This window comes from Dendrobium catenatum, unplaced genomic scaffold (assembly GCF_001605985.2).
Source record: "Dendrobium catenatum unplaced genomic scaffold, ASM160598v2 fragScaff_scaffold_246, whole genome shotgun sequence".
In the NCBI taxonomy this organism is placed as follows: domain Eukaryota; kingdom Viridiplantae; phylum Streptophyta; class Magnoliopsida; order Asparagales; family Orchidaceae; genus Dendrobium; species Dendrobium catenatum.
The window spans coordinates 124,290-138,725 of NW_021318708.1; the positions used below are offsets into that span (position 1 = coordinate 124,290).

The 14,436-nt window shown below is 38.6% G+C and overlaps 2 protein-coding genes across 2 annotated transcripts; one reads left to right on the forward strand and one right to left on the reverse strand.

The window, feature by feature from the left end:
• Positions 1–4,560: 4,560 nt before the first annotated feature.
• On the reverse strand, positions 4,561–5,743 carry LOC110103297 (nuclear transcription factor Y subunit B-8). Its single transcript, XM_020831950.2, has one exon. It carries the CDS (start codon positions 5,338–5,340, stop codon positions 4,792–4,794), a length of 549 nt encoding a protein of 182 aa, XP_020687609.1. The 5' UTR covers positions 5,341–5,743; the 3' UTR covers positions 4,561–4,791.
• A 6,124-nt stretch (positions 5,744–11,867) lies between these two features.
• On the forward strand, positions 11,868–13,525 carry LOC110103293. Its single transcript, XM_020831947.2, has 2 exons — positions 11,868–12,200; positions 13,050–13,525. The coding sequence occupies exons 1-2, from the start codon at positions 11,960–11,962 to the stop codon at positions 13,415–13,417; spliced, it is 609 nt and encodes a 202-aa protein (XP_020687606.1). The 5' UTR covers positions 11,868–11,959; the 3' UTR covers positions 13,418–13,525.
• Positions 13,526–14,436: the final 911 nt, after the last annotated feature.

Consider the following 14,436-nt stretch of genomic DNA (forward strand, 5'->3'; position numbering starts at 1 on the left):
GTCTACCACCACCAAGGCTCTTGTCGCTGATACTTCAACAGCTTCCAACGACTGGTACATCGACTCAGGTGCCACCTCGCACCTCACACCACATCTGGACAATCTACAACATCCAACGAACTATCTCGGATCGGACAACGTCACCGTCGTCACCACATCTGGACAATCGGACAACATCCAACGAACTATCTCATTCAGGTGCAGGTATCCTACCCACGCCAAATCGTAAGTTATCCCTCTCATCTATACATCACGTTCCTAATCTCAAACATAATCTTCTATCTGTTTCTACTCTTACTTCCGACAATAACATCTCTATCTCTTTCTCCTCTTATGGCTTCATCATCCACGATCTCAAGACTCGCCAAATACTTCTTCAGGGACCACGCCGAAATGGGCTCTACAGAATTAAACTACCCTCTGCCTCATCCAGAGCTTCATCTAGTGCTCTCTCTGCCATTTCAACCAACACACTATTATGGCATAATCGTCTGGGCCACACTCATCATCAAGTGCTTCGCACAATCTCCACTCAACAACAGCATCTCAGCATTCCTACATCTGATTTCACTTGCTCTACTTGTAAGGTCTCCAAAGGCCATAAGTTAGTTTTTACTAGATCTACAACACATGTATCTTCTCCCCTTCAACTTCTGCACTCAGATGTTTGGGGACCTTCCCCGGTTGTATCTCAACAGGGATTTAAATACTACTTGCTCTTTGTCGATGAGTTTTCTAAGTTCACTTGGCTGTTTCCTATGAATTACAAAAATGAAGTTACCTCAATATTCATTAAATTCAAAGCTCTTATTGAAAACCAATTATCTCATAAAATCAAGTGCCTACGCACTGATGGGGGCTCCGAATTTCTTAACAGGGAACTTAAACATTTTCTCCAAACTCACGGTATACAACATCAAATTTCATGTCCCTATACCCCCGAGCAAAACGGCACCGCCGAGCGGAAACACGGACACATCGTCGAAACAACGCGCGCATTGCTTCACACCGCTAGTCTTCCACCCACATTCTGGCCTGATGCGGCACTTACAGCCACCTACATCATCAACCGCTTACCCACAGTCACTACAAACAACGTCTCACCTCTCCAAATCCTTACCGATCAACCACCAAACTACTCACTCTTGCATACCTTCGGTTGTGCCTGCTACCCATGGAAACATCCCTCCCAACGCCACAAATTGGAACCCAAAGCCATCGCTTGTATCTTCCTCGGATACTTGGACTCCTACAAAGGCTACAAATGTTTGAATCCTCTCACAGGCAAAATCATCATCTCCCGCCATGTGACCTTTGACGAGTCATATTTTCCCTACTCCCAAACAATCCACCAATCCCCCACATCCAACCAACCTACTATCCAACACCTCAATCCCCATTTATTAACTCCCATCTCCTATCTGCCTACCACCAACCCATCTATCCAACCTACACCAAATCATTCACCTATACCACCCTCCACACCTCCAACTACAGCCACGATACCAGCCACCTCATCCAACCCCACAATTGCCTCAGCCGCCTACAGTTCACCTGATCCCATCATACAACCACCCGTTACCTCTACCCACCCCATGCGAACTCGCTTCCAAACAGGCTCTCTAAAACCAACGAAACTCCTCGATCTCTCCCACATTACCACACCGCCCACCTCACCCAGCTCACCTGAACCCACAAACTTCGCTGAAGCTCAGCAACTTCCGCATTGGCAAGCAGCTATGGCTCTGGAACTTGCCGCCCTCCAAAACCAGGGGACATGGACACTAGTTCCATCTCCTCCTCACAATACTCCGCTCGGCTGCCGCTGGACTTATCGAACCAAATATCACTCGGACGGCACACTTGCTCGTCACAAAGCGCTTCTTGTAGCTCAAGGATACCGCCAAGAATTTGGCATTGACTACAATGAGACGTTCAGTCCCGTCGCCAAAATCACCACTATTCGCATCTTCCTCACCATTGCCGTCCAACATCATTGGCAAATTCATCAGTTGGACGTCGCGAATGCCTTTCTTCATGGTAACCTCACCGAGACTGTATACATGAAACAGCCGCCTGGGTTCGAAAGTTCCTCTCAACCGAACCATGTCTGTCTCCTACATAAAGCCATCTACGGCCTCAAGCAGGCCCCAAGGCAATGGTTCAACACTTTCTCCTCCTACCTTCTAGATCTCGGTTTCAAACACAGCAACTCCGACCACTCTCTTCTTACCTTCACTAAAAATGACACTCAAATGTTTCTCATCATCTATGTCGATGACATTCTTCTCACCGGCAACAACCCCACCGCCATATCCCAGCTCACTCAAAGCCTTGATCAAGAATTCACCATGAAACATCTTGGCTCAGCTCACACATTTCTAGGCATTCAAATTCACAAACTTCCTCACGGTCTCTTTCTTAATCAATCCTCCTACGCAAACTCTCTTCTTCTTAGAGCTGGGCTTTCCCACTGCAAACCACTATCCAACCCGCTCTCTACCAAACCCATTCTCACCGAGTTCACGGACTCAGCACTATTTGATCCACACATCTACCGACAGTTAACCGGAGCTCTACAATATCTTACAATAACCAGACCCGATCTTGCTTATCCAGTCAATGTCCTATGTCAACATATGCATGATCCTCAAACTCCACACTATCATCTTCTTAAACGCACTCTTCGCTACATTCGCGGCACTTCAACACACGGCATTCCCAAAATACTGGGACCTCTGCACCTGATCTCCTTCTCCGATGCCGACTGGGCTAGTGATACCCTGTCTCGCCGATCCACCACGGGATACTGTTCGTTTCTGGGACACACTATGGTCTCCTGGTGCGTCAAAAAGCAACACACTATTGCTAGATCCTCAACTGAAGCAGAATACAGAGCCTTAGCTGCTGCCACGGCCGATGTTCTATGGCTCCAGCGACTACTTCAAGACTTCGGCATCACTCTTCCAGGTCCTACAACTATCTTCTGCGATAATGCTTCTGCTATCGCCCTCGCCAACAACCCCGTGTTTCACTCTCGCACGAAACACATAGAGATCGACCAACATTTTATACGAGATCACATTCAGAATCAAGCCATCACAGTCGCCCCCATTGCCACGCAAAATCAACTCGCTGACGTGCTCACAAAGCCTCTATCTACGCCTAGATTTCATCTACTACGAGCCAAATTGACAGTTCAGCCAGAACCGTCCATTTGCGAGGGGGTAAAGACAGCTTCCACTACCACAACAGCTTTATGAGAAACGACTCAGCTACCTTTATCAGAAATGGCTCAGAATTGATCCAGCCGTTCATCTATAACTAACCAAATCAAAGCATACATGTGTACAACCAATTCTCTATATATACAATCTGAAATGTGCTACAGTTGACCATGGAAAATGAGAATGAAGCTTTTCTCTGCGTACTCTGTTATTTTCCTCTTCTATGCTAATCTTCTTTTCAGGTCATCCATGGCAGTTCTTCAGTTTGCATGAATCAAAATATGGATTTGATCTGGCGCAATGGATTATAAAATGCAGATGATGAGAAATGGCTTTAGTACAATGAGTGTGGAGTGGAGGAGCACTTATCAACAAGAGGATTTCTCAACCAGAGCGCCAATTATTATGAACTAGGAGTATCATGAACTAGGAGTATCGTCTTGATAAATGATAATTTTCAAGCTCATAGACAACTCTAAAAAAAGGTAGATTGAGATAGGAGAAGATAATAATTGTAAGCTTGAGAGGTTGAGAGGGAAATTTTTAATTTCATTATACAACATAATCCCTATTTATTGATCTATACAAGGAGTCTTATTAAAGAAAAAAATAACTACATAATTAGTACCGCAGCTTGATACTGCTTGGTACCGGTGACATGACTGCAATTGATTCGCTTCTAGAAGTAGAGCTGCATCGGTCGCCCACACAGAATCTCTGCATACTTGGACACAAAACTTCTCTAAATGTGAATGAACAAATATACGTACTATATTTTCAATTGCAACGCATAAGATAGTCATTTCAAACAAAAGAAATGGTAAAAAATTAAAAAAAAAAAAATTAACAAAATTCTAGTGGGAAGTGCAGTGTCCACCATGTTAAACTTCCACTTGGCAATACCTCAGCTGAGAAATTAAAGGATATAACCCAAATTCTGCACTAATTAATCCCTCAAAACCTCATCATTTCCCACTTCTGCAACCATATTCCGTCAAAAGAAGCCAAAAGTTCTCCAATTTCATTAAAAATGGCCGCCTGATTGTTCTAATGATTCTACTGGTTGAGAGTCATTGGAAAAGGCGTAAATTTGAAGTCATATCTGTCATAAATTTGCGAACTTTTAGCTCAACACTCATAGAAACAAATTTTGTCAACGAAGTTCTGAACTGAATCATAACAGGCAATTAATTAATTACATCTTTTTCACTTCCTATAGTTCTGGAGAACTAGCACTGCAAAAAAAAACTCCAATCTCCCCATTTCAAAACCTTGGTTTGGTAAACAGAAGAAGAACTCTGTACAGATTGAAGAAGATGACATAGATGACACATGATTAAATAACACTCGTCACTCCCAATCTGAAATTCAGATTTAGCTAACAGGTTTATTAAGTTTATAAACAATCCTACACTGTCGGGCTCCTTCCTCCTCCAATCCAGTGTATCAAGATACATATTTCAATTCATCAAGATGAAAGCAAATACAATCACAAACTGAGAAACAAGTAAACTACAGCAAAGCAAAAACATCAAATTGTGCAATAACAACAACGTTACATCGATCATACCCTTCCCTGCCTTCCAATTCCTGCCGAAGAAGAAGAATTCCCACCGCCACTTGCCATGCCTCCCTTCCCAACCATATTATGATGTTGAGGATGGTATGACCCATACATATGTTGCCCCATCATCATCATCCCACCGGCGGAAAACTCCTCCTTTTGCTGCGATTGAGTGGAGGAAGCACCCTTATCACCTTCCAACTCCCTAAACTTTTGCAAATAAAGCTTTAGGGGTTCAGCATAGTCTTCGAAGCCAAGGGTGGTCATGGCCCAGAGAAGGTCATCGCCATTGATGGTCTTGCGCTTCTCGCGCTGACACTTGTCGGAAGCCTCGCCGGTGATGAAGCTTATGAACTCTGAAACGCATTCCTGTACTGTCTCTTTGGCTTCCTTGGAGATCTTGGCGTTTGCAGGAAGGGCTTTCTTCATGATCCGGCTGACGTTTGCGATTGGGAGTAAGCGGTCCTGTTCCCTCGGGGATGAGAATTCGCTGTTGATAGCTCCGCCGCTGTTGTTATGGCCACCAGATTCGTTATCTGAATCCGCCATTTTCGAGCAAGGTCACGCCTTTTAATCAAAAGTTTGAAGTTTGAAAGGGTTCCTCGATTGGGGTTCCCAAATCAGTTCCAAAACAGCTGACTTTCCTTTATTTCCGGAATCGATCGTAGATCGGGTAGAAACAAGTGTGTCTATTTCGGAAAGTTATAGAAAATCGGTGATTCAAATCCGGAATACACGAAAGAGGGAGAAGAATATAATCTCTTTTGAAGTAGACAAAAATAGAAGAAAAGAACGGAAAAGACAAAACTTCCTCAAGAGATTCAACGGGACGGATTTCACTAATAAAGAGTTCCGCAAACCCTGCTTGACTCCATGGATGCGGCTTTCTAGCTCAGAGAGACGGAGAGAGAGAGACGGAGAGAGAGAGCCGTCGGCGACTTTGCGATGGAGAGAAAAAAGTTACCGGAGTCCGTTGGATCTTGCTCCATGACATGCGGAGATATATAGGCCGTTCGTTTTCCGATTCGTAGTGCGGAGGTGGGTGCGATCTCAGCCGTCCATGTTGGGAAGGCATGTGAAGCAGTCATTGGTGGGAGCGGGTCCCACGTATTTGACGAGAGAGCGAGAGGCACCCGTCCGAATGAGGAGAGGTGGCACTGGCCGGTGGGAGTACATAGGATTGGCATAATGCTGTCATGTATTTTGTATTATTATCAATAAATATTAATATAATAAATCGATGAGTGCCTTCCAAGAAAATGTATGGTAGGGGTGTCAATTCGGGCCAGCGGGTTGGGTTCGGGTCGAATCCGAAACTGATCCGGTACTGTTTGAGTCAACCCGAAAAATGAGTCAGGTTTTTGGACCCGAACCCAACCCGATTCGGATCCGGGTCAACCGACCCGACACGAATGACCCGAAGTTGACCTAAAATTGTTAATTTTTGGGTCAAAAATTGGGTCAATCTCGGGTTTTCGGGTCAAATATGAGTTTTCGTGTCACTTTCGGATCAATTTCGGGTTGCTGTGTCAACCCGAACCCGACCCGATTTTTAAAACGGGTTGATTTGTTCAACCCGAACCCGACCCGTTTCGGATTCGGTCAAGACCCGTTTTGGGTTCGGGTTGACCCGAACCCGGATTTTGAAATTATCAAGACCCGTTTTGGGTTCGGGTTGACCCGAACCCGGATTTTGAAATTATAAATTGAATAAAATTTTTCTTATAGCTTTTGAAATTATAAATTGAATACAATTTTATATTAATTATTTTTTGAATAACACAATTTAAAAATTAAATAATAAAGTTCTAAAGGGCTCATTCTTTTTCTATGTCAATATAATATAGTGAATTAAAAAGATATATTGGATGCACCTTAAAGAATTTTGATTGATTTATTTATTTATTTAATGTTGTTGGTTGAAAGGCTAAAATTTTTTCTCTTATTGATTGCTTATAATTGTTGAAATTTATTAATTTATAATTTATTGATCTTGTTGTCTCAACATTCATATGATTTTGTATTAAATTTATTAATTATTATTATGAAAGATTTTCATAACAAGATAATAATGATTTTAAGAAAATTCACTTGGCCTCTTTGGATTTTATCCATACTCCAAAATCTCCTTTGGGTTTAGAGCTCCCTATTATTTATATTAAATTTTTGAAACTCATTTTTTTTTAAAATTGATCTCTTTTCTCTTCAAAGCTGTCATCTCACTAATGCTTAGGCTTTGTTTGGGACGGCTTTCTTGCTTTTTCTTAAAGCAGTTTTTTAGTATAAATTTTTTTATTTTTTAACTAGAAAGCAGCATTAAGAAGCAATAAAAAAGCCGTCCCAAATGAAACTTTCATTTGGGACAACTTTCTTATTATTTCATAAAGTAAATTTTTAAAGCAAAATTTTATAGTCAAAACAAATGCGGCCTAATAGTAGCTCTTTTAGTAGAACAAAGATAAATAGCAAGTATTTGATTGGTTGTCGTATCCATTGAAGGTGTTCTTTATGAAAGTAGTGAAAATTATATGCATGGACAAATGGTGGGTTAATAATCACAGTATATTTATCTTTTGTCTCAAACTAAGGACTGTATATATAATGAAATAAATTGTGTGTGGGCTTATCTTGTGTCATACCCTTCATGGTTGGCCTAATGTTGGAAAGAAGTTTACTTAATGGGGACTCCTAAAATTAATTTTATTATTTATTGGGTGATCAAATTGAATTTTTATTAATGAAATATCAAAATTATGGGAGTTGATTAATAGATATCTATTATAAATTAATAGATATCAAATCAACCCTTGTGGTGGTCGGGCAATTAATCTTTAGTGGCAACGCCATAATCCCCATTCTTAATAATTGATATATCATCAAAAAAATTATGTTGATCGGGCAAGAATCTCGAAGCAAAATCAAGTTGAAAATTTCAAAAATTAACTTCGGGATCATCCGAACTCGGATTTCAATAAACTTATAGTCAAACCGAACGTCTCGGAAATACGAACCCAACGACAATAAATTTGACTCAATCCGAGCCCCAATGAGTTCAAATCAAAGACCTGCAGCGCATTTGGAAGGTTCAAACTATAATTTGGATTACTAAACGGTTTCCAAACGTGATATGCTTAAAGTCGAATCAAGAGGCTCGACGAGACGAATCCAACGAGCTCAAGCTCGCCGAATTCTGACATAATTGAGGCATTCAAATGTCCAATAAACAATCCGCGATCAAGGGATTGATCAACATCAGCAATCCATTCAAACCACTACTAATTTATCCTTGATCTTCCTCCTATTTACTGGTCATCCCGAGGGGGGGGGTGGGGTTGACCCAACAGCCTACTGACATTGGAGTTCTGCCCAGCCGGCCGTCGATTGACGTCGGACTTCTACCCGACGCCGGACCTCCGCTCTCCAAACTTCTACCCGACACTGAACCTTCGCTCATCTCCATATTTAATTTCTACCTGACACTAGACTTCTGCATGCTCGTCGTCGGACTTTCGCTGTGGCTTCTATCCAACACCGGACTTCTGTCCATCGACAGACTTCTATCCAATGCCGGACTTCTGCCCATCATTGGATTCCTACCTGACACCGAACTTCTACCCGTCGCCAGATGCATGCCCGACATCGGACTTATGCCCATCACCATACTTCCGCTAAGAAGCTAAATTTTATATTTATCTACCCCCACGAATATTCCCAGATGCAACAATCATAATATTGATCATATTTTGAATTTGTATAGAGATTATGGTGCCAAGAACTAAACAATCTTAATTAGTCGATCTAAATGCTTATTTTTAAGGAAGCATTATAAGATCATGTTATAAGCTTCCTTAACCCTCAATAGAGCTTAAATTTAACCATTTGTATATTTCCTCATGTTTATTTGCATTAGATTAAGGCTTTGTTTGAGACTTTTTTTTTGTTGCTTTTTAAAACAGCTTTTTAGTACAAAAATTTTTTGAATTAAAAAAATTTATATTAAAAAATGGTTTTAGGAAGCAGTACAAAATGCTGTCCCAAACAAAACCTAAGGCTTTATTTGCGATAGCTTTATTACATCTTTTTAGTATAAATTTTTTTAACAAAAAATTTTATACTAAAAAGTTATTTTAGAAAGTAGTAAAAAAATTGTCTCAAACAAAATCTAAGTAGATGATCGCACTATAATGACATATTGAGTTACTACAAGAGATTGATGTCTCCATTATAATATAATTATCAAACCTATTTTCTAATAAACTGAGAAATTATAATATAACCTTAAGACTTAAGTAGAATGTAACTAAAATTTAATAGCCCAATATAGATTTGGGCTTTTTTGCGCATAATAACTAATTTCTCGATTATATATCTTAAGTTGGTGCTTCTTTTGGGATAATGTGCCCATCTTTTCATATTTTGAAAGGTTTTTTTTTTTTTTAGATATTTCAAAAATCCATCATTCCCCTTAATAGATTAAAAAAAAATTATCAAACTTTATTTTGTACCAAATATAAAAAAATATCTAGAATATTTTTTTATTGTTATGTATATACTACTTAATTTGTCTTATAGTTTTATAATCAACCAAATAACCTCTGCTGGGGCTCTTGTGGTATATAGCATCATAACATTAGACACTAAATGATGTTTATATATATATATTAATTTATATATTACTTCTGATAAAAAATATAATGCTTTATAATTTTATCTTAAGGCAAAATTATAATGCTATAATCATGCAATTAATAATTATACACATATTTTATATTTCTAATCAAATTCTTTTATTTTACAATACCAACAAAGATACATTAGAAGGGCTCCTGAGCTTTAGGCTTTATTTGGGATGGCTTTTTTACTATTTTAAAAGTTATTTTTTGGTATAAAAGTTTTATGAATCAGATATTTTTATACTAAAAATTTATTTTAGAAAACAGTAAAAAAGTCAACTCAAACAAAACATTAATTGCAAAAACAACCTATGCAGCCATGTAAAGCCAAAAGCCAAGACCAACATTCAACTGCGATAAATTATTACTTAATTCTAATGGGATTTCACCTAATGATCCTACCTCGTTAATAAAATAATAAATTAATTATCAACTGAACAAAAGTCACAGTAGATCCTATACCATCCATGTTGCTAACTGCTAAGGTAGGATGGAAGTTAAGGAATATAAAAGTCTTCAACTATTGCATGGCAGCCACCACTTGACCCAATGAAAATTACATCAGAAGGGTTCTTTCATCACAAGCAAAGATAAAACAAAGCAGCAAACTCTATGAAAAATATTTGGTAAGTATTGGGAGTTGTCCTAACATATATTAGTCTGCAAGAAGAGCATCAGAAAGAAGATATGGTTGGGGGCAGATTTGAAAAAATGAACGTTGAGTAATTAATTAGTTCTCTAATACTTAATTAATAAAATAAGACACTTGGCAGCTTTTATAGTTGGGCAGTATATGCTTCTTATTGAGTCTGGCAGATATGTTTATCTCAGATGTTAGGCTACCAACCAATGGCTGTTTTCATCATCTTACCTTCTCATTTGTTAGGAGTTCTTGAAAGTTGAAAGACTCCTCAACTCTTTCAAAAGTACATAGATGCCCTCCTCTCATCTCTCTCTCTCTCTCTCTCTCTCTCTCTCTCTCTCTCTCTCTCTCTCTAGTTTTGATAAAATGACATTTATGGAAGAGTTATTCTTCATTAAGCTAGCTAGCCATGCATAAACTTCTTGCTTATTTAATAGATATCTAATTGCATGGTTAATAATTAGTTATAGAAATATATAGTTGGGCTGTATCACTCCCAGCTTCCTACAAGTTCTATTCAATTTTTGACACGACCCGAAACACGACTCGAATCCGACCTGGAAAAATCCGGCTTCGGGTCAACCCGAAACGGGTCGGGTTTGGGTTCAACAAATCAACCCGTTTTAAAAATGGGGTCCGGTTCGGGTTGACCCAGAACCCAAAAGTGACACGAAAACTCATACTTGACCCGAAAACCCGAGATTGACCCGTTTTTTACCCGAAATTCAAAAATTGACCCAAAAATTAGCAATTTTGGGTCAATCCCGGGTCATTCGTGTCTGGTCGGGTTGACCTTGACCCGAATCGGGATGGGTTTGGGTCCGGAAACCTGACCCGTTTTTAAAAACGGGTCGGGTTTGGGTTGACCCGAATAGTGCCAAGTCCGTTCCGGATTCGACCCAAGCCCGACCCGTTGACCCGAATTGACTCCCCTATCTAAGTCCAATATCACTGGTTCAAAATGGTGAAAATTATAGATGGTTAAATTTTGGGAGGAATGATGGTTAATCAAAAGAAGTTGTTTATAAATTTTGATAAAATGACATAGATTGAAGAGTTATTTATAGCTAAGCTGTTGATGTGTGTATATAACTAAATTTTGAGAACCAGTGATGTTGGCCTTAGAACCTCTTCATCACCCAGTTGTTGGGAACAGGCTAGTTTTGTTTGTATGAATAGAACTTGTGGGAAGCTGGGAGTGATACAGCCCAATTATATATTTCTATAACTAATTATTAACCATGCAATTAGAATATATATTAAATAAGCAAGAAGTTTATGGCTAGCTTAATGAAGTATAAGATAGTGTACTGGTCATTATTTAAATTGGAATTATATCATTTGAAAATATGATAATTAATTGCTAACTACAAATTAATCTTTTTTTTGCATTTGATAAAATTTATCCATTTATATATTATTTAATATTTTATAATTTGGCTAAAGTATTACTAATTTAATTTTACTGTAATTAGACATTTATAATATAATAGTTATTATTATATGTCAAAGAGTTGATGAAATCTTTTATCATATAATTAATAATATAATCTCAATTGGCGAACTATAAAATATCTCATACATCACTCGTGAGAACACAAATTGAAAATACCAAATAATTATGATTAATTTAGCAAAAAAAAACACTAGAAATAAAGAAGCATGGTCAAACGTGTAATAAAATTGAAAACCGAGGGTATTCTGTTACTGCCGATATGGTCTTATATATATTCCCTCGTCAGCTTCCTTCGTCTCCCACTTCAACCTTCTTCTTGTTCTTTCTGCCTCTTTCTTGCCTTCGTAATTTCACAGCCCCTAGCTGATCAATTAAACCCAAAGAATCCAAAAAACCATGTCAGTTTACCTAACTCTCCTCCTTCTTCTTCTCCTTCCTTTGTTCTTTCTCAAGCCATCTTCTTCTTCCTTGATGATGGCTGAGGAGGAGAACCCCATGCAACAGCTCTCGGAGGCCGAACTGGTTAATCTAGCCGGCTATGGCGAGGAGAGGCTCTCATCTGTGCTAGTCACTGGATCACTTGTATGCGAAGCTTGCCTGTTGGCTGGATCAGAGCTGGACATCTCCCATGTCCAAGGTGAGAATTCTTATTAGGTGATTCTTTTTAATATATTAGAATATCAAGATGGGCTTAACGATGAAACATGGATTCATAGATTTAATTTTAAAATTATTTTTTCCTGAAAAAGATATATAGTTAATTAATTAAACAATATTACTGACTGTTTTTCTTGATCAATTGGTGAATTAATACACACTTTTTTTTTTTTTTTTGTCTTTTTAATTACTTATTTGTTAACGTAAAAGCTTTCAGACCGATTTCATTGAAAGGTTAGAGGTATCAACTGATAGGTTTCTTTGAAGGAACGGAATGCCTGTAGCTGTATTAGATGTCAACTTTTAAAACCAAGCGAAAGAGAAATTTTCTAATTATGACATATTCAATCAAAATTATGGTGATTAAATTACTATAAGTTATCTTCAACGGTCAATTTATATATAATTAAAAAAGAGAGCCATAGTAATCCATTAAGAAGGATACGTAGAAGCTCTATTTTTCTATTCATTGTTAATCATCCATCATAAATTTTAATAGTACGACTTAATTAAAATAGCTGTTCGAACCTCTCTCTCTCTCTCTCTCTCTCTCTCTCTCTCTCTCTCTCTCTCTTAATCGTGTTGCATAACCTCATCCCATAGCTTCAGAAAAATCATAATATGTCAGCAACTGAATTTCATAACAAGATTGTATGTAATACACAGTCATGTATTCGATACCTTCTTCTTCTTCTTCTTCTTCTTCTTCTTCTTCTTCTCTCTCTCTCTCTCTCTCTCTCTCTCTCTCTCTCTCTCTCTCTCTCTCTCTCTCTTACAGCACGGTCAAGAAACCTTTCCAAGCTAACTATTTTGGTTGCATGGAACACAGGTGCAGTGGTAGCAGTTGCATGCAAGACAGATAGAAGAAGAAGAAGGATAAAATATGCAAATGGAACAACAGATGAATTCGGAGAATTTATAATAGACCTTCCCTCTAGGCTCCACGCCATGCCCAAGCTAGAAGAAGCTTGTGTGGTTAGGATTCTTCGCATGCCAAGAAACTCTCTCTGTCGGCATTTCTCCCGTGGAATAAACCCAGCTGCTAAACGCATAAGACTCTCATCTGTGGGCAATAGCATTCGCGTATATACAACTGGATTGGTGAGAACAAGAAGCCTTAAATCAGGAAAGCCTGCTCTTCATGAGTGTTTGAGGAAGAAGGATATTGCTACTGAACTGATGCAGAGCAATTGGTGATCGATATGTGCAGTTTATGCTTTAATTGCATGCATGCATGCTACTTGTGAATATGCGTGAACAAGTCTTGCTTGAAATATACGTACATTAATTACCTCGCATATACTATATTTAGATGTCGACTATGGACTATTTTGTGAAAAGGGAAAATCGTATCAGGATAAGGAAAAATTATTAGGTGCGAAGTGTGGACCGTCTGCACACTGTCCGCACAAGCACAGGGTACCAAGTGGTATCCAATGGTACTTAGTGGTATCTAGCTGGGTACCCTATACTTGTGTGCGGAAGGTTCTTCTCGTCCGCACTCTGCACCTAATATTCTCTCAAGGATAAGGGGAGTATCTGTGTCAACCCGAATTATGAGGTTGCTCAAACGGACCTCATTAATGAGCTAGATAGCAAAGATTGAGCGTTTAAAAATTATTAATATATCCTGCAGGTAAAATATACTAGAATTCATAAGCTAAAGAAGAGATTTGTCAAAAATATTTTAAAAGTATAACTCTCTTCTTTATAATGAAGTGATTTATTATGTCATTTATATAAATACAAGAAAATCGTTTATTGTCGACGGATTTTTTTCAGCAACTTTCCGTCGGACTAGTTTTTCGCGGCTTTCCAACATATTTCCTGCGTAATATGTCCGACTAATTTTTCTACATATTTTCTGGTGGCTCCCTGGCGTCTTTGATTCCGACGGCTTTTCCACATATATATTCACCAATTTCCGCCGGAAAAATCTTAATTTCTGCCAGTAATAAGTAATTTTTCTGTAATGTATTATAACAACAGCCTGAATCAATCTACTCTCTTATATAATAAGCAAGTTGAGTTGAACTCGTAAATGTGAGCTCATATGCTCAACCATGATTTATTAGTAAAGCTCAAGCTGAGGGTAACTCGAGCGAGCTCCATTGATTGATTTGATTTCATGCATATTTTAACTATTCGGTTATGATTTAGTAAATGGTGTCTCAAAGTTCTATGAGTTAATGTCTAGCAATGTGTGTATATGAAAG